We start from the raw sequence: 19,398 nt of genomic DNA on the forward strand, positions 1-19,398 counted from the left end.
TCGATCGACCGAGTCGGTGGACAGGCGCACCCTGTGATTGGTTACAAAGCCTCCAGCAGCACTGAATGTGCGTTCCGAAAGAACGCTGGATGCGGCACAGGCCAGTAGCTCAATTGCATACTGTGCAAGCTCTGGCCAGTGATCCATCCTCAAGACTCAGTAACCCAGAGGATTTTCGGTGGGAAAGGTATCCAAGTCAGATCTTGCCCCTAGGTATTCCTGCACCATGTAAAACAGACGTTGGCGATGGTTGCTGGAACCAATCATACCTTGGGGCTGCGGACTAAAAAATTGTCTGAACGCATCGGTCAGATGGCCACCTTCTCCACCGCTCCTTTGACTGACCGAAGCCTCAGCAACACGCTGTCCAGGAACAGGAGTTTGTAACCTCCCAGTCTCTGGGAACGTGTTGCACAGACCTTTCTGCAAGGCCTCCCGAAGATGTTTCATCCTCTGCTCCCTCTGCGATGGCAAGATAAGGCCCGCAACCTTACCCTTGTAACGTGGATCAAGGAGGGTTGCCAGCTAGTATTAATCCCTCTCCTTGATACCACGAATACAAGGATCCTTCCGCAGGCTTTGCAGGATGAGGGAGGCCATGCAGCGTAGGTTTGCTGAGGCATTCGGTCCGGAGTCCTCTGGGTCACTAAGGACGACACGATCCGCAGCCACCTCCTCCCAGCCACGTACAAGTCCATGGGTTTATTGGGACTGTAAATGATCCCTTAAAGACTGCTGCTGATGCTGAGTTCCAGGCTCCACCTCCATGCTGACACAATCCTCCTCCTCCTCCTCATCCTCTTCCTGTGTGATCACCGGGCACGCAGGAACACTGTCTGGATAAAGGGGGCCTTGAGAGCTAAGGAAGTCCTCCTCTTCCTGCCTCTGTTCTGCCTCAAGTGCCCTGTCCATTATTCCAAGCAGCGTGTGCTCCAACAGGTGGACAAGGGGGACAGTGTCACTGATGCATGCACTGTCACTGCTCACCATCCATGTTGTCTCCTCAAATGGTGACAGGACAGTGCATGCATCCCCGATCATGGCCCACTGACGTGGGGAAAAAAAACAAGCTCCCCTGACCCTGTCCTGGTGCCATAGTTGCACAGGTACTCATTGATGGCCCTCTGCTGCGTGTGCAGCCGCTGCAGCATGGCCAACGTTGAGTTCCACTTGGTGGGCATGTCACAGATTAGGCGGTTCTTGGGCAGGTTAAATTCCTTTTGGAGGTCAGCCAGCCGAGCACTGGCATTATACGACCAGCGGAAATGCACACAGACTTTCCTGGCTTGCCTCAGGACATCCTGTAAGCCTGGGTACCTGCCTAAGAACCGCTGCACCACCAAGTTAAGGACGTGAGCCAAACAGGGCACATAGGTCAGTTGTCCCTGTCGGAGGGCGGAGAGGAGGTTGGTGCCATTGTCGCAAACCACCATTCCTCACCATTCCTGGCTTAAGCTGGCGTGGCGTCAACCACCTCTCAACCTGCCCCTGCAGAGCCGACAGAATCTCTGCCCCAGTGTGGCTCCTGTCCCCCAAGCACACCAGCTCAAGCACTGTATGGCATCTTTTGGCCTGCGTACTTGCGTAGCCCCTTGAACGCCTACGGAGCACCGCTGGTTCCGAGGACAAAGCACAGGAAGAGGCCATGGAGGAAGAAGAAGAGGGGGGGGTGGAGGAGAGAGGTGTGTCAGAATCACCAGTAGTAGTATTTTGGAGGCGTGGTGGCGGAACAACCTCCAACACTACTGCACCTTGTCCTGCATCCTTCCCAGCTGCCAGCAGAGTCACCCAATGCGCCGTGAAACTTAGGTAACGTCCCTGTCCAAGCCTGCTGGACCATGAGTCAGCGGTAATATGCACCTTACCGCTGACCGCCCTGAATCACCCTGAGAGCCAGAATCGCCTTCCGTGAGAAAAAGTGGCATTTGAGAACCTGCCACTGAGGGACCGCATATTCCACAATCTCACGGAAGAGGGCAGAGTCTACCAACTGAAAAGGTAGCAGTTGAAGTGCTAGCAATTTTGTCAAGCTAGCATTTAACCGCTGGGCATGTGGATGGCTGGGAGCGAACTTCTTTCTGCGGTGCAGCAGCTGGGGCAGGGAAATTTGCCTGGTACAATCTGACGTCGGTGTACCGATAGCAGATTGACCGCAAGGCTGTGAAAAACACCTAATTCTACACCTTCATTCCTCTCAGTGCAGGTCTCAGAGAGGACTGAAGGTATAGTGGGGTTGGAGATCCCAGCTGATGAGGAGCAAGGAGAGGTCATCTTTGTTCTTTGGTGTGGGTCTTTTAGGTACGCTTGCCAACCAACTGCATGGCAGGTCAACATATGCCTGGTCAAGCATGTGGTGCCCAAGTGGGAGATGTTTTGGCCACGCGAGATACGCTTGAGACATATGTTGCAAATAGCAGTGGTGCGATCTGATGCACTCGTCTCAAAAAAGGCCCACACCAAAGAACTTTTGGAATAACGCGCAGAGACAGCAGCACCCTGCACATGCGGAGCTCTGTGGTGTGATGTAGTCAGTGTGCTGCCCTTAAGCTGGCCCCTGGAGGGCATCCTGCCTCATTGGTGATGTGCCTCCTCCTCCGCCTCTCTCCTATCAGGCACCCACATGGAGTCAGTGACCTCATCCCCACCTCCCCTCCCTCCTCATCACTGGCGCAAACCTGGCAGTATGCTGCAGCAAGGGGAACATGCTGCCAGATTGCTGTCCTTCTTGGGCACCCCCTCTGTCTGGGCTCACTTTACTGCCTTCCTCTAGCTGAGTACCATCATCAGAGCCTTCAAAACGCTGGGCATCCTCCTGGAGCATGTACCCAACACTGTGATCAAACAGTTCGGGGGACTCCTCAGGAGGACATGGTGGGGCTAGGGTAGGAGTCACTGATGTCATTGAGACGAGGGAAGAGGCCGCGTTGGCAGCTGCTTTGCCAGACCAAGTACCCTGAGCCTGGGTGATAGAGGATGGGGAGGATGAGGACGGCTTGGTCATCCACTCGACCAAGTCTTCCGCATGTTGCGGCTCAACACGGCCAGCTGCCGAAAAAAAGGCCAAGCGTGTCCCACGGCCACGTGCTGATGAGGATGCACCATGTCCATGACCAGTACTGTTGCCTCTAGACACAGAGCCTGCTTGCCCTCTTTTATTGGCTTGTGACTGTCTACCTCTCCTTGTTGGCCTTCCAGACATACTAATGGCCTGCAGTGAGATGTAGCTGCACAAAACTGGGATGTATATATATATAGATATATATCTACTCTATATATCTATAGATATATAGATATATATCTATATATCTATATCTATAGATATATAGATATAGATATGTATCTATATATCTATATCTATCTATATATATATATACGGATTATACTACTGTCTTTATGGACCTTGCTTAGTGCATTGGTCCAAATCATTTGGTGGAGGGGGGATTATGGTGTGGGGTTGTTCTTCAGGGGTTGGGCTTGGCCCCTTAGTTCCAGTGAAGGAAACTCTAATGCCCCGTACACATGGTCGGATTTTCCAATGGAAAATGTGTGATAGGACCTTGTTGTCGGAAATTCCGACCGTGTGTAGGCTCCATCACACATTTTCCATCGGATTTTCCGACACACAAAGTTTGAGAGCAGGATATAAAATTTTCCGACAACAAAATCCGTTGTCGGAAATTCCAATCGTGTGTACACAAATCCGACGGACAAAGTGCCACGCATGCTCAGAATAGATAAAGAGATGAAAGCTATTGGCCACTGCCCCGTTTATAGTCCCGACGTACGTGTTTTACGTCACCGCGTTTAGAACGATCGGATTTTCCGACAACTTTGTGTGACCGTGTGTATGCAAGACAAGTTTGAGCCAACATCCGTCGGAAAAAATCCTAGGATTTTGTTGTCGGAATGTCCGAACAAAGTCCGACCGTGTGTACGGGGCATTAGGGCGTCATGCTCCCAACTTTATGAGAACAGTTTGGGGTTGGCTCTTCCTGTTCCAACATGATTGCGCACCAGCACACAAAGCAAGTCCATAAAGACATGGATGAGCGAGTTTGGGGTGGAGGAATTTGACTGGCTTGCACAGAGTCCTGACCTCAACCCGATAGAACACCTTTGGCATGAATTTGAGTGGAGACTGCGAGCCAGGCCATTTTATCCACATCAGTGCCTTACCTCTCAAATGCATTTGTGGAAGAATAGTCAAACATTCCCATAGACACACTCCTCAACCTTGTGGAGAGCCTTTCCAGAAGAGTTGAAGCTGTTATAGCTGCAAAGGGTGGGTCAACTCACTATTGAACCCTACGGACTAAGACTGGGTTGCCATTAAAGTTCATGTGTGTGTAAAGGCAGGTGTCCCAATACTTAGTGTATTATTGTATTGAAATAAATACAGGGTTTAAACAGTTCCTGGGACTATGGAGTCAGGGAGGGAGTGGTCTGACATAAATCTGGTCATTCCTCTGCCCTTCTTCTACCTGTATCCATAGAGCACAACCTAGGCAGAGTTTACAGATTCTGTGTAAGTGTTTATATTCTATTTCAATCAGTTATCGCTGTTTGACTGTTTCTAATTTCAGGCTTATTTGTCGAAGTGAATCCCCTGCAGGTAACAAGTTTTTTTTTTTTATTGAATGTCATTGCCAATAATCTTTCAGTAAATGAGATTGAACTGCTTGCTTTGACTGTGTGTGCTTCTAAGTACTTTTGTTACCACAAGAATGTGAGAACCCAGAGTGTCAGAGGTGTCGGAGAACTTGCAAGGTCGGGGCAACCAGTAGGGTACCGATTCATTGAGGGGGTAGTGCCACAGACCTATCACTGCTGTTCTCTCCTTTGTACAGGGATACTGGTCTTGTATCTGCCTCCTCCTGTAGTTTTCTGTAGGCAGCCTGTAGTGGGTTGAGATTCTGGGTTCCTCCAACAGCTGTGCTCTCCACATGGGTCATGTACTGCACGCGGAGTGTGTCACTGCTATTTTTACAAGGTAAAATCTGGGATTGAAAATACATTTGGCACACGCAAAGTGGATATATCCCCTCTGTGGATATCAAGGAATACATTTCAATGCAAGTTTTCTTAGAGTTTAGCTATAAAGTGCTTAGAGAATCCTTTGCCAAGTAGTAAAAGTTTATTTGTAAAACACGGATTGCATATAGTAGAAGAAACAGATATAAAACATCAGTTTAAAAACAGGACAAAAAAAGGGGAAGGTTTCCTTTTAATGAAATTCAGCGATTTTAGTTTAGCCTCACAGATTCCATTTAGTCAAAATGGCACATGTCATTCCTCTTGCTATCCCCTCTAACATGACATCTGCATTGAGGTTGTTGTAAGCTCTTTATTTCTCTCTTGCTATCAATCCTTATCAGTCCCTAGCATCTGTTAAAACTCTGTTTAAAGCCCCTTACACATGGGCTGAATGCTGACCAATTCAATAAAAAACGATTGACATTCGACCTGTGTGTAAGACACTCGGTCCGACAGAAGTCGGCCGTTTGGTCGGCTTCTGTCGGACGAGCATGCTGAAAAACCAGCAGCCGATCGGCTCCTAATCAGTGCTCTCAGCCATGACTGAGAGTGCTGATCGGGGTGTTCTGGCAGGAGGGGGGGATGTCCCCCTGTCAGAACACAACAGCCCATTGAGGGAGACCACTGAACTAACGTCGGATCATTAGTACAGAAGCTTTGACCGGAGCTGACAGTTGTTTTTTTTTTCTTTCAACCCACTGGCTTGAATGGAAAAAAAGAATAGTGTGTACCAGGCTTTAAAAACAAATTTACCTTCAGAAGGCAGATCTGCAATTCCAATGTGCAAGTAAGATTACCATTATACAATGGCACCTTCTTTCGCAGTTGGAGGAATGAAGTCATTGTATCAAGGGAGACTTTCTGTACAGTTGAAGTCGATTTTTACTTTTTATACAGAGTCTTCACAGCTGCTTTCTTGGTATTGCTATAGAGATGTCATATGAAAGAGGGAGCAATAACAAGCTTACAGAATTCTATATGCACAGGTACTGTTAGATAACAAAAAAGAATAGCAAAGGTCAATGTAAGCAGAACTTACAATGGGGTGGCATACTGTTTCATTCATATAATTCGTCATCAGCTTCTACATCTACATCTACATCTACATCTACATCTACATCTACATCTACATCTGTTACATTTATGGTATGGAAACCCTTAATGGCTGAAAAGTGTTTGGAAGTAAAATCCACCACAAGCTGCTTTTTGCCAGTTCTTGAAGGAGTAATTTCTATCAGCACAGTGCGTGTCTCTCTGGGCCCCAGATCTGGAACTCTAAAAATAAGAATCAGTTGTTATTACTGCGTATACTACTTGTTTTTTCTGTTAATAATCATGCTGAATATCAGCGATCATACTTACTTTCTCTTCATTTTTTTCTTCACTAAGCCGCTGCCTCCAACAGACAAAACTCCATCACTTAGATTGGTAGATAAAGGATTTGTATAAGTAACCTCCACTTCCACAGGGTTATTTACTAATGCATTTGCGAGGATCTGTGGGAAAGAAAATAAAGCTCTTAAAGAGATACAAGCAGGTTAGATAGTAAGTATTAAAGTGTACGTGTATTTATCTTCTGATTCATTTTGATTTCACCCTTATACTGGCCACACACAGCAAAGTTCAGATATTTTAAATTTAAATTTTGTATTTGAAGAAAAATTCCAGGCATGGTATATTTTTACATAGTTTCATTGGTCCTGCTTGGCCCAATGTATCTATGTACATACCATACCTGGCCAATGCCACTGGAAGCTGCAAATCACTGAAGTAGACACCATTACCCCAGTGATTTCTATTTGCTTCTGAGCTGGAGCTGAGATGCTTAGCATGGGTGCCATTCATTGCTTCACATTTTATGAATGAAGGCAAATGCCACGTACACACAGTCAGATTTTCCTACGGAAATTGTTTGATGGGATCTTGTTGTCAGATATTCCGACTGTGTGTAGGCTCCGTCACACATTTTCCAAAGGAATTTCCATCACACAAAATTTTGACATCTGGATCTCAAATTTTCCGACAACAAAATCCGTTGTCGGAAATTCCGATCGTGTGTACACAATTCCGACGCACAAAGTTCCACGCATGCTCAGAATCAAGCAGAAGAGCCGCACTGGCTATTGAACTTCATTTTTCTCGGCTTGTCATACGTGTTGTACGTCACCGCGTTCTTGACATTCGGAATTTCCGACCAACTTTGTGTATGCAAGTTTAAGACAAGACAAGTTTGAGCCAACATTCGTCGGAAAAGACATGGATTTTGTTGTCGGAATGTGCGATTGTGTGTACTGGCCATAAGTGTTCGCTGGTTGGAGGAGGTGTAAAGCAGGACACCACCCCACCTTTCCACCTCATCCAATCAGAGAATGCTTTGCATCCACTGAGGAGATGCAAAGTATTCTCTGAATTGTGCCTGTATAGTATATCAGGTTGAAAAAGAAAACACAGGTCCATTGAGTTCAACCAAAAAAAAAAAAAAAAAAAAAAAACCTTGCATCCTCAGAACCTTCAATCTGCACTTAGGCCTGGTTCACACCTATGCATTTTTTAGCGCGTTTTCAGTTTTGCAGAAACACACTGCAGTCCATATAACATGGTTTACTATGGATGTAGTTCACATCTGTACATTTTAAGGAAAGGGCCAGGGACTTTTTTTCTGGTTTTTGGTTCCATAGGCTTCAATGGATGAAAAGCATGTATTGAGAAATGAAAAATGCACCTGCAATATGCAAACTGCAACCTGCATAGGTTCAGACCTTAGGCTCGATTCACACCTATGCATGTTGCTTTTGAGCGTTTTTGGAGGTTTTTTTTTCATGCTTGCCGCGTTTTTGAGCCGCGTTTTTGCCGCGTTTTAGCGGCGTTTTTGCCGCGTTTTTGCCGCGATTTGCGTTTTGCGTTTTTTTTTTTTTTTTTTTTTTCATTTTTTTTTACAGTCTTACAAAAAAATTACAAAAAAAAAAAAAAATAAAAAAAAAAAAAAAACGGCAAAAACGCACCAAAAACGCACCAAAAACGCAACAAAAACGCTGCAAAAAAGGTGCACTTGCGTTTTTGATGCTTGTCCATTGAAAACCATTACATGCAAAACGCTGCATTTTGCATGAGAAAAAGTCCCCGACCCTTTCCAAAAACGCTGAGATACAAAAAAGCATTGATGTGAACATGTTCCATAGGAACCCATGTTAAAAAATTCCCGTGCATTTCTGTAAAATGCAAAATGCATCAAAAAACGCGCTATTGTGAATGGGGCCTTAGGCTTGATTCACATCTATGCATGTTGCTTTTGAGCGTTTCTGGAGTTTTTTTTGTGATGCTTGCCACGTTTTTGAGCTGCGTTTTTACAGCGTGTTTGCAGTGTTTTTGCCGCGTTTTGCGTTTTGCATTTTTTTTTTTTACAGTTTTTCATTTTTTTTTAGACTGTATACAGTCTAAAAAAAACCCGCCAAAAACGCAAAACGCATCAAAAACGCTGCATTTGCGTTTTTTAGGCTGGTCCATTGAATTCTATTACATGCAAAACGCTGCATTTTGCATGAAAAAAAGTCCCTGACCCCTTCCAAAAACGCAGAGGTACAAAAAGGCATTGATGTGAACATGTTCCATAGGAACCCATGTTAAAAAATTCCCATGCATTTCTGCAAAATGCAAAATGCATCAAAAAACGCGCTAGTGTGAATGGAGCCTAAGGCTGGATTCACACCTATGCATTTTCAGTGCTTTTTGCATTTTGCAGATTTGCACTACAAAACTTGTTCCATAGGAAACCATGTTAAATGGACTGTAGTGCAAATCTGCAAAATGCAAAAAACACTAAAACTGCATAGGTGTGAATCGCTGGATTCACACCTATGCAGTTTTAGTGCTTTTTGCATGCAGGGACTTTTTTTCATGCAAAATGCAGCGTTTTGCATGTAATAGAATTCAATGGACCAGCATCAAAAACGCAAGTACAGCGTTTTTACAGCGTTTTGCTGCATTTTTGACGCATTTTGCGTTTTTTGCAGGGTTTTTTTTTTTTTTTACAGTGTATACAGTATAAAAAAAAACTGAAAAAAAACGCAAAACGCGGCAAAAATGCTGTAAAAATGCTATAAAAACGCTGTTCAAAAACGTGGCAAGCACTGCAAAAAAGGCTGCAGAAACGCAAAAGCAACATGCATAGATGTGAATTGAGCCTTAGGCCCCTTTCACACTGGGGCGGTGGGGGCGTCGGCGGTAAAACAGCACTATTTTTTAGCGCTGTTTCACCGCCGTTTTTGCGGCGGTATTCGGCCGCTAGCAGTGCGGTTTTAACCCCTGCTGGCGGCCGAAAAAGGGTTAAATCCGCTCGCATAGCGCGGCTATAGCCGCGGTATTGCCGCGGTATAGCCGCGCTGCCCCATTGATTTCAATGGGCAGTAGCGGTGAGGGAGCGGTGAATACACCGCTCCTTCACCGCTCCAAAGATGCGGCTTGCAGGAGTTTTTTTCTTCTCCTACCAGCGCACCGCTTCAGTGTGAAAGCCTTCGGGCTTTCACACTGAACAAACAGTAGAGGCTGTTTTGAGTCGGTTTGCAGTTGGTATTTTTAGCGCAATAACGCCTGCAAACTGCCCCAGTGTGAAAGGGCTCTTAGGGCCCTTTCACACTGGGGCGGTTTGCAGGTGCTATTGCGCTAATAATAGCGCCTGCAAACCGAACTGAAACAGCCGCTGCTGTCTCTCCAGTGTGAAAGCCCCAAGGGCTTTCACACTGGAGCGGTGCGCTAGCAGGACAGGAAAAAAAGTCCTGCTAGCAGCATCTTCGGAGCGGTGAAGGAGCGGAGTGTATACCGCTCCTTGACCGCTCCTGCCCATTGAAATCAATGGGACAGCGCGGCTATACCACCGGCAAAGCGCCTCCGCAGAGGTGCTTTCCGGTGGTTTTTAACCCTTTCTCGGCCGCTAGCGGAGGGTAAAATTGCCCCGCTAGCGGCCGAATACCGACGGTAAAGCGGAAGTAAACCCTTCTATTGTTTTCAGCCAAGGAAGCTGACATCTTGGCCTCTGCTTGATCTACAACTGCCATTATGCTGCACATGTGATCAGTTATGACACCAGCCATTGGATGGCTTGACAGTTTGGTTGAGAGCACATCACGTGCATAGTTGCCAACAGTCCCGATTTTCCCGGGACAATCCCGATTTTGGGACCCTCATCCCGATTGGAGGCTGTCCCGAATCGGGATTTTCCATAAGGAAAATCGGGAATGTTGTTTTTTTTTATTTTGGAGCAGCGGGCTCCAGCAAAATGGCGGTCGGCGCCGCCGCTCTATCTTCCCCTAGTTTTGAGTGGAGAGAGGAAGGGGGCTCGATCCGTGCAGCCAATGAAGCGGCTTCTTTAGCTGCACGGCCCCTCCCCTCTCCACTGATACAAGCAGAGAACACGGCGCCGTCGCTGTGTCTTGCTGAAAGTTCCCCAGCCCTGTACTGCTCAAGCGCTGCGCTTGCGCAGTACAGGGGGTCCTCCATTGCCGAGGGGAACTTTCTCGGCAGAACACTGGCCGCTCCTGCACTGAGCGGGGGCCGGCTGCAATGAGGGGGGGCTGCACTAACTGAGGGGGGGCTGCACTGAGGGGGGTCTGCACTGAGAGGGGGCTGCACTGAGGGGGGTCTGCACTAATTGAGGGGGGTCTGCACTAATAGAGGGGGGCTGCACTAATAGAGGGGGACTGCACTGAGGGGGGGGGCTGCACTGAGGGGGGTCTGCACTAATAGAGGGGGGCTGCACTGAGGGGGGGTTGCACTAATAGAGGGGGGCTGCACTAATAGGGGGGCTGCACCGAGGGGGGGCTGCACTAATAGAGGGGGGCTGCACTGAGGGGGGGCTGCACTAATAGGGGGGCTGTACTGAGGGGGGCTGCACTAATAGAGGGGGGCTGCACTAATAGAGGGGGGGGGCTGCACCGAGGGGGGTCTGCACTAATAGAGGGGGGCTGCACTGAGGGGGGCTGCACTAATAGAGGGGGGCTGCACTAATAGAGGGGGGGCTGCACTGAGGGGGGGCTGCACTAATAGAGGGGGGCTGCACTGAGGGGGGCTGCACTAATAGAGGGGGGGCTGCACCGAGGGGGGGGTCTGCACTAATAGAGGGGGGCTGCACTAATAGAGGGGGGCTGCACTGAGGGGGGCTGCACTAATAGGGGGGGGCTGCACTGAGGGGGGGCTGCACTAATAGAGGGGGGGCTGCAATAATAGAGGGGGGGTCTGCACTAATAGAGGGGGGTCTGCTCTGATGGAGGGGGTCTGCACTGATGGAGGGGATCTGCACTGATGGAGGGGATCTGCACTGATGGAGGGGGTCTGCACCTGATGCAAGCACAGACTCTGCCGGGGGCACCTAATGCAAGGACAGACTCTGCCGGGGGCACCTGATGCAAGGACAGACTCTGCCGGGGGCACCTGATGCAAAGACAGACTCTGCCGGGGGCACCTGATGCAAGGACAGACTCTGCCGGGGGCACCTGATGCAAAGACAGACTCTGCCGGGGGCACCTGATGCAAAGACAGACTCTGCCGGGGGCACCTGATGCAAAGACAGACTCTGCCGGGGGCACCTGATGCAAGGACGGACTCTGCCGGGGGCACCTGATGCAAGGACGGACTCTGCCGGGGGCACCTGATGCAAGGACGGACTCTGCCGGGGGCACCTGATGCAAGGACGGACTCTGCTGGGGGCACCTGATGCAAGGACAGACTACTGGTGGCAGGCGACGTGGCTAGTGACACGCTCAGGGATCCCACTGATTCGGCATTATGGTGAGTTGAATGATTTAATTTTATATTACAATGTAATAATAGAAATAATGCGCTTCAATCATCCTGACACCATAACAACCATGGTGCCGGGATGATTGAAGCGTTAACACCAGGCGTTTGGAGTATCTTTATCTGCTGATTGTTAAACTTTCTAGAATACACATATTTCTATTGTGTAGGATCTGGGGCTGCTGTCCCGTCATTCCCCTCTCCCCCTTTCCTTCTCCCCCTTTCCTTCTCCCCCTTTCCTTCTCCCCCTTTCCCTCTCCATCCCTCATTCATCTCAGACTCTAACCACACCCTCTTGAGCCACGCCCATTTAAGCCACGTCCACTTTCACTCAATCCACGCCCACTTTTCCTGTAAGCCACGCCCATTTTTCGCCGCTGCGCGCTTCGCACGCCACACTTATAAATGTTTTTGCTAAGCCACGCCTACAAACGAATGCCCCGCCCCCTAATTATTGTACAGCTCTGCCTACAGCCAAAAAAGTGTCCCACATATTTTTTTTGCAATGTTGGCAACTATGCACGTGCCGGAAATGTGACTGTTTTTGTAAACTGGTAAATCTATGGGTTTACTTCTGCTTTAATCCTCTTTTTCTCCAGACACAAATGGTGCCCATGCAACGACCCTAAAGTGAATAACTTTCCACAATTACTATTTATATAAATAAAATCAGTTCAGGTATGTTTACAGATTCTCTTGTATTTAACAATTTCTTGGTGTGGACTTATCATGCATGGTTCATTTATATAGCCCCCACGCCCAGTAAAAAAAAAAAAAAGGTAGGTTAAAGAGGAAAAAATAAATACAAGAAAAAAGTAAAAAAATATCTTACATTCCATTTCCAGGATGCTTGCCCAAGCAAAGGGTGACCTCACTGGGCCTGCTACTGGGATCCTGGGGGAGGTGAGCATCCCAGATCCTCTGAGAATGCAGAGTACAATGTGGCAGTGTGTCCATTTACTCACCAGGTTCAGATGCAGGCACAAGCCCCTCCAGTTCCTTTTCCCTCCCAAATTCCTAGATTCCTGGACACATCCAGAGAAGACACATTTCTGCACATTCCTGGCATGTCATCTTTGGCCTTGGATGCCTCCAGCTGTACCCCTTTGTTACCAGCACTACCCTGGACTTTACTGTGATGGACACTGTCTATGAGGCTAATCCCAAGTAGCTGTGTTCTTTAGAGTTTTCTCTGTTGATAAAGAATCTTACAGAGCCTATGCTATGCAGTCACATGTTACTTGATTAAGCCGCTGCCTCCAACAGACAAAACTCTATCACTTAGTTTGGTAGATAAAGGCTTTGTATAAGTAACCCCCACCTCCACAGGGTTAGCTGGGCAAGTGATCTGGACAGGCCCTCCACTGTCAGTACCGGTGTGTGTGATCAATCAGGCCAATAAGATACAGCTTTTCAACTACTACCAGAACAATGCAGTTACAGTGGGGTGACACTTCATCTTTGGTCCTTGGATGCCTCCAGCTGTACCCCTTTGTTACCAGCACTAACATGTACTTTCTATGCAGCCACATTTTACCCCGACCGAGCCTTGGTGACAATGCTGTGAAGAGTCCATGTTAGTGCAGTTTTCATAATCCGTCTTCTGTTATTCTGCAGTGTTTGCATATTGCCATCTTGAACCTGTTTTGTGACAATTTAGTAAATGGCGAGAGATCCCCCTGAAGACACGTGACCCTGTGTCGACACACGTAGGGGAGGAGCGAGGACGGTGAAGGCACCCGGACACTTACGAGGAGCAAGTGGTCAATCGGGTATACAGCGGTTTTGCAGCTCTGCGGGACTTTTTTATACACCAATGTCATTTACAGTCTGGAAGCACCAGCAACATGTGAGTACCCTGTTTTCTTTTAATAAAAATCTAAACTTTTAAACGGTATAAGCACTATTGGCGTCCCTTTCTATTTACATGTACTCTGATGCTGGCCATTGAGGGGGAGATTGCTGGAAGGTTGAAGGAACCAGCTGACCTGAATCCATCTCATTGAGCCCTGGAGTGGCTCACAGGCGTTTTTTGACCCAACTTAGGTGAGGGGTTACATTCTCTGAGGTGAGCCTTTACCCAATGGGGGGGAGCATGAGTGGAATATTTTATTATGCATTCACAAGGACTATATTCATCATTTTTATATAGTGCATGTCATATCACATCATATACTATTGTATCTTGTGTTTTTATGTTTTGAAATATTATTATTGGCATACAATTTATTGAATTGGTATTCACTTGGATGGTCATACGCAGCGCAGCATTTTATATGAGATTATTATAGTTACTCTCTATCTCATCATTTAGCTGATTACCTATTCTGTTACAACAGTAGCGCATTCTAGCAGGATTTAGGGCACCCTGCTCTTCCAGGCCCAGTGATGTCACCCTTGCCTAAAAGAAGCTAGATGTGGTTTTACATTTTTATCCTATGTAGGCTCTGCCATTTAGACCTATAGAAGAGGAGCAGTTCTTCCACTGAGAAGACAATTCTGCAAGTTTAGACTGATACACATTATTATGCTGTTTCTAGGTAGTAATGTAAGAGAGAGCTACAATGTAACTAGAAGATTGTACAAAGAAACTTTTAGAATTATTATGTCCTGCTAGCCAATTAAGTTAATCCCATACTAATTTCTTTACCTGAATTTTCAGGGGAGGTCTTTCAATAAACAGTACTTTCCGAACAAGCATTTTCTTTCCACTTTTCAATATACACAAAGCAACAACTTCAATAAGATTGTGGTTTATGATTTCCTCTTCATATTGTGAGGCATATAGGTTCACTGGGATTTGTTTTTCTGTACAAATTTAAAAGAATTACATATTAGAGGTCTGAGCATTGTACATTACTATTTATTTTTATTTTCCACTGTAATAAGACAACCTCCATCTAACTTTGTGACATCACAGAATGTCAAATTGTGTTTTTATCACTCACTTTATCAGGAAAGCTAGCTGTTTACTGAATGGTGATGCTACTGACTCACACAGTTGAGGTGAGATGACATCACGTGACCCCACTCCCTTGTGACCTCATTGACTGGGGGCATGCTGGCTCGATGATGTCATAAGGGATGGGGTCACCCGGTGATGTCACAGAGTGGCCCGTCCCTTAGTTATTTAAGAACTGCCAGATGGCAGACCTATCAGATGGAGGGAGCCTTCATCGGGTGCAAAACTCTTTTTTTTCCCTTAGGGTCGGGCAGTAGTGGCGAGCATCATGATTGACGATGGATCTACTTGGGGGGACATTTATTTTTGTTTTTAAATAAAGAACTTGTTAAAAACTGTCTCCTTTGTTTTTTACTCTACACGATTTTTTGGGTGAATGAGTAGGGGTACTAAGTACCCCTACTCATTCACATAGGGGGGCCGGAATCTGGAGGCCCTCTTGTTAAAGGGGGCTTCCAGATCCTGATAAGTCACCCCCCGCACCCCAACAACCAACGGGAAAGGGTGGCATAGCCCCCCGCCTCAAAGCACCCCAACATGTAAATGGTATGTGGCCTTGTATGGTTCAAGAGGGGAGCACTCGCTCATCCCTCCCCCCTTTCCTGGCCTGAGGGGTGCATGCTCAGACAAGGGTCTGGTATGGATTGTGAGGGGGGACCCCACGCTGTTTAAAAAAAATAATAATTGGCATAGGGTTCCCCTTAAAATCTATACTAAACCTAAAGGGCCTACTATGGATTGGGGGGCCCACGCAGGTTTAAAAAAAGTTTTTAATGCCGGCATTCTTTTGTTTACATTCAGCAGTCAGCGGGGAATCAGCTGATGAGTCATCGGTTGTTGAGGACGTGGCGGCTGTCTTCTCCTTAACAACCGGCTATTCAAAGTTTGTTGTATTCAAAGCTATTCCTATTAGAAAAAACACAAAACGCATCCAAAATGAATGCAAAAATTCATAAAAAACACAACACTTGCATTTTTTGGTGAGGGTCCATTGAAGTCTAATAAATGCAAAATGCAATCTGCTGCAGGAAAAGAAGTCCCTGACTTTCCAAAAACGCAGCGGCTGAAAGACACATAGATGTGCACGTGTCCCATAGGAAGCCATGTTAAATTGTAGAACTGTAGTGCATTTCAGCATACCCCTCCCCCCAAAAAGCATAGCCTAAAATGGTTGTCACAGGATCAAGTGTCCCTTCCGGAACATTGTGCATTTCCCATCAAATTATCCCTTCGGTGACAACACTATAATAGTGAATGTGAATCTCCACAGCTGGGAAAGAGATTGCAATAAAAGCTTGACAGAGGTCTCCTACTCCACGAAAAAAAAAAAACATTTTCTTATTATATATAGTACTTTAAACACAGACACATAAAATCATAGCCTGCATGTGTCAAAATATTACAGTGCTTAGGACAAGGAATTGTTAATGATTAGTGAGAAAAGGTTAATATGTGCCATATACTGTACAGTTATCATAATAATTGTATATATTGTCATTCCCTTTATATCAATTAGATGGCTTGTAAATCAAAGTTATACTCAGCGGTACAGACATGTAAATGTTATATACTATGCATTGTAAAATTCTACATTCATATTACACTTAAAACATAATATCAGCTACAAAAATTGTTGTTTTGGATAGAGTAGGGAAGAGTTACATCTTCGGTCAGGCTTTAGTGCCATCTGTGTCCCTATTGGAAAGATTTCATGTCAGGGACAGACGCAATGTGAAATCTCTTTAGCAGGGAGACAGACAATGAGCATTTATTATTAGAATGAGAAAACGTTAAAACTTCCGACAATGTTTTATTGCTAACACAAATGGAAATCGAAGTGCCACGCCACTGCTAAGAGGTCCACATAGAACTTGATTCCAAAATGGCTGCCAAACCATCCGCTGACAAGGTCTATGCTTGTAATCACACTGGAAGAAATAACATTAACTACTTGCCCTCCAGAAGGTTTGACCCCCTTCATGACTAGGCCATCTTTTACAGTTCTTTTTTAGGGTTGGAAATCGCGCTGGACTGACTCAATCAGTTGTGGGTCAATGGCTGGGTGATGTTGGGGGCAGATAGGAAGAGTTCTCTTCTGATGCTTTCTGCTCCACTATACCAGACAAAGGTGGTTAGCCCTTTTTTGGGGGCCTGGGCTGCTGCCTTTGGGTACGGCCTTGAGGTTGTTTCCACATGTGCTAGTAGAGGTAGAGGTTCGCCACTGAAAACACAGAGCATTCCGATTTTGGTGTCACAGACACAACCATTTGGGATTTTCGCCATCAGCAGACAGCAGCAGCCCTGAGGAAGGGGGAGTCTTTTACCCCCGAAACACGTTGGCTTGACCATTTGTTGCTACTTTTAATAATTGATCTTAAATTGACCTCTCTACTTGCATTTCATTGGAGATTGTGTGCTCCTTCCTTTTCTACCTCTACTATCTTTTGTAGTTCAGGCTCTGCACTACTTTAACTGGCGATTGCACGGTCATGCAATATTGTGCGCAGAAAAGGTTTATATTATTTTTTCACACAAATAGAGCTTTCTTTTGGTGGTATTTGATCAACCCTGGTGTTTATTTTTCATTACATAAAGAAAAAAGACTAAAAATTGGGGGGAAAAAAAACTATATTTTTTAAAAATTTCTGCTATAAAACATATCCAATAAAAAATTAATTAACATGTATTCCGCTACATGTCTTTGGTAAAAAAAAAAATAGCGATAAGTGTATAATATTTGGTTTCTGTGAAAGTTATAGCATCTACAAACTATGGTATATATACTGGAATTTTAAAAATTTTTTTTTAAATTTTTTATACTAGTAATGACGGTGATCAGCGACTTATAGTGGGACTGTTATAGTGTGGCAGGCAATATGACCCTAGTTGATGCTGGCTGGCTGGGGGTACACTAACTGACAATGACACTAATAGTGACACTGGCTGGAAAGGGGTTAACATCTAGGGGCGATCAAAAAGTTAACTTTGTGCCTTACAATGTGTAATGTGTGTAATATGTGTTGCTTTTACTAATCGATCTTGTTTTTTTTTCCTTCTTTGCTGAGCTTTGCTGAGCTCTGTCAGTGTACAGAGCTCTGTGTTGTTTACAACACAGAGCTCTTTTCCATGAACAATGGAGCCGGGGCCTGATGATCGGCTTGTGCTGTAATCAGCTTGTGCATGCGTGCCCCCTACCCGGAAGCGTTGATCATGATCCAGTTCACTTCTAGTCCATTCACATTGTTTTTAATCAAGTATTGATGAAGGGGGCGCTTTTGAACCCCTGAAATGCTTTGGCTACTCTTAGGCTTGTCCTCCTGACTTTTATTGGAATAAAGATGTATCTGGACATCTTAGACGTGGTGTGACACTTCAAATTGCATTTTTTTTACATTACACTATAAGCCAGTCTGCCCAGGTATCAGATTATTTACATTAACATCAATACTTTAAGATAGCAATACCAAGATGACTAAGATGACCACCATAGGTCCAGTGCTATTTTTCCACTTTCATTAACTATAACTTTATTGCTGTCTGTGTTGTAAACAACTATTGATGCTCACCCTCTGTTTAAAAAGAGCAATGTTGCTTTCTAAAACTTACCAGTCCATCATCTCTCTCTACCAACACACTTGGTCAAGCCATGATGAAGGGAGTCTGTAAAAACCCCTGAAATGTTTTGGATGTTTACTGCTTTGGATAGTTATGATAGGACAATTTGCTTCTGAATTCTGAGAACATTGGTACGATGCTCTTGTGTCCTCTAAAACCCCAGCAGCCAGGCAGTGTTGAGCAGTTCATCCTCAAAGTGCACTGCAGAAGCTCCAATGTTGATTTTTCAGGAGCTCAGTTCACCTTGCTCCCTTTTCCAAACTCTTGCTCTGTTCTTACATTACAAAAAAGAAGGCTGGAAGGCTGCTGAGTCAGTGCTGAGAGGTGGGAGCTTGGTGAGCTGAGTTCCTAAGAAAATACTTTTGTATTTTTGTGCTTTTGCTATGAAATTGAGGATACATTTCTCCACAGTGCCTGTAGTTTCAGAGGTTAGGGGTGGCTTTTTAAAGCTCATTTACTGCCTGTTAAGAATATGAAAATACTCTATTAATAGCCTAGTCACAGGTTGAGGTTAAAGCCCAGGTAGACTTGTTTTAGTTTTTAATAACCTTAATAAGAGTAGATACTTCTTTAAGGTTTTTATTGCTGTCTGTGACCCCATTGTGGAGATTTCACTTCACTGCCGATCCTTGTGCCAGTAATCTGTAATCTGTACCTGTGAGGTTTGTCGCAGTAAGTGGGCTTAGCACTATATGACCATATAGTGTGACCAAACCCCCGTATTTTTTGAATATGTTCAGGTGTTTTTAACTAGCCTTGCAGGAAATGTCATTCTTGTATGTGTGCGCTTTAAAATATTTTGTACTGTTTGTAGGTCTTATAGCAGCACCATCTTGAATTTAAACGCATTGTAGAGTGTGTCCCCCAAATATGTACTTGTATATTGGAAGTGAGGTCAGACATTCCCAATCAGAACACAGATTGCAAATAAAGATATGACAAAGGCTTTATCCCTTCAATGCTCTGTCCAAGATTGTGGCTGATGGGGTATAAGAGCA

General features: G+C 45.5%; 1 protein-coding gene across 1 annotated transcript in view; it reads right to left on the reverse strand.

Moving 5' to 3' along the window:
- Window positions 1-5,115: 5,115 nt before the first annotated feature.
- LOC141113286 (protein-glutamine gamma-glutamyltransferase E-like) overlaps window positions 5,116-19,398 on the reverse strand; it is a 78,191-nt gene continuing 63,908 nt past the window's right edge. Inside the window, exons 11-13 of the mRNA XM_073606319.1 lie at window positions 14,474-14,631; window positions 6,397-6,530; window positions 5,116-6,309 (exon numbers count right to left, since the gene is read on the reverse strand). Coding sequence (XP_073462420.1) covers window positions 6,093-6,309; window positions 6,397-6,530; window positions 14,474-14,631 — 509 coding nt within the window. The 3' untranslated portion in view covers window positions 5,116-6,092. The remainder of the gene's footprint in view (window positions 6,310-6,396; window positions 6,531-14,473; window positions 14,632-19,398) is intronic.

Source organism: Aquarana catesbeiana, linkage group LG12 (assembly GCF_042186555.1).
Source record: "Aquarana catesbeiana isolate 2022-GZ linkage group LG12, ASM4218655v1, whole genome shotgun sequence".
Lineage (NCBI taxonomy): Eukaryota > Metazoa > Chordata > Amphibia > Anura > Ranidae > Aquarana > Aquarana catesbeiana.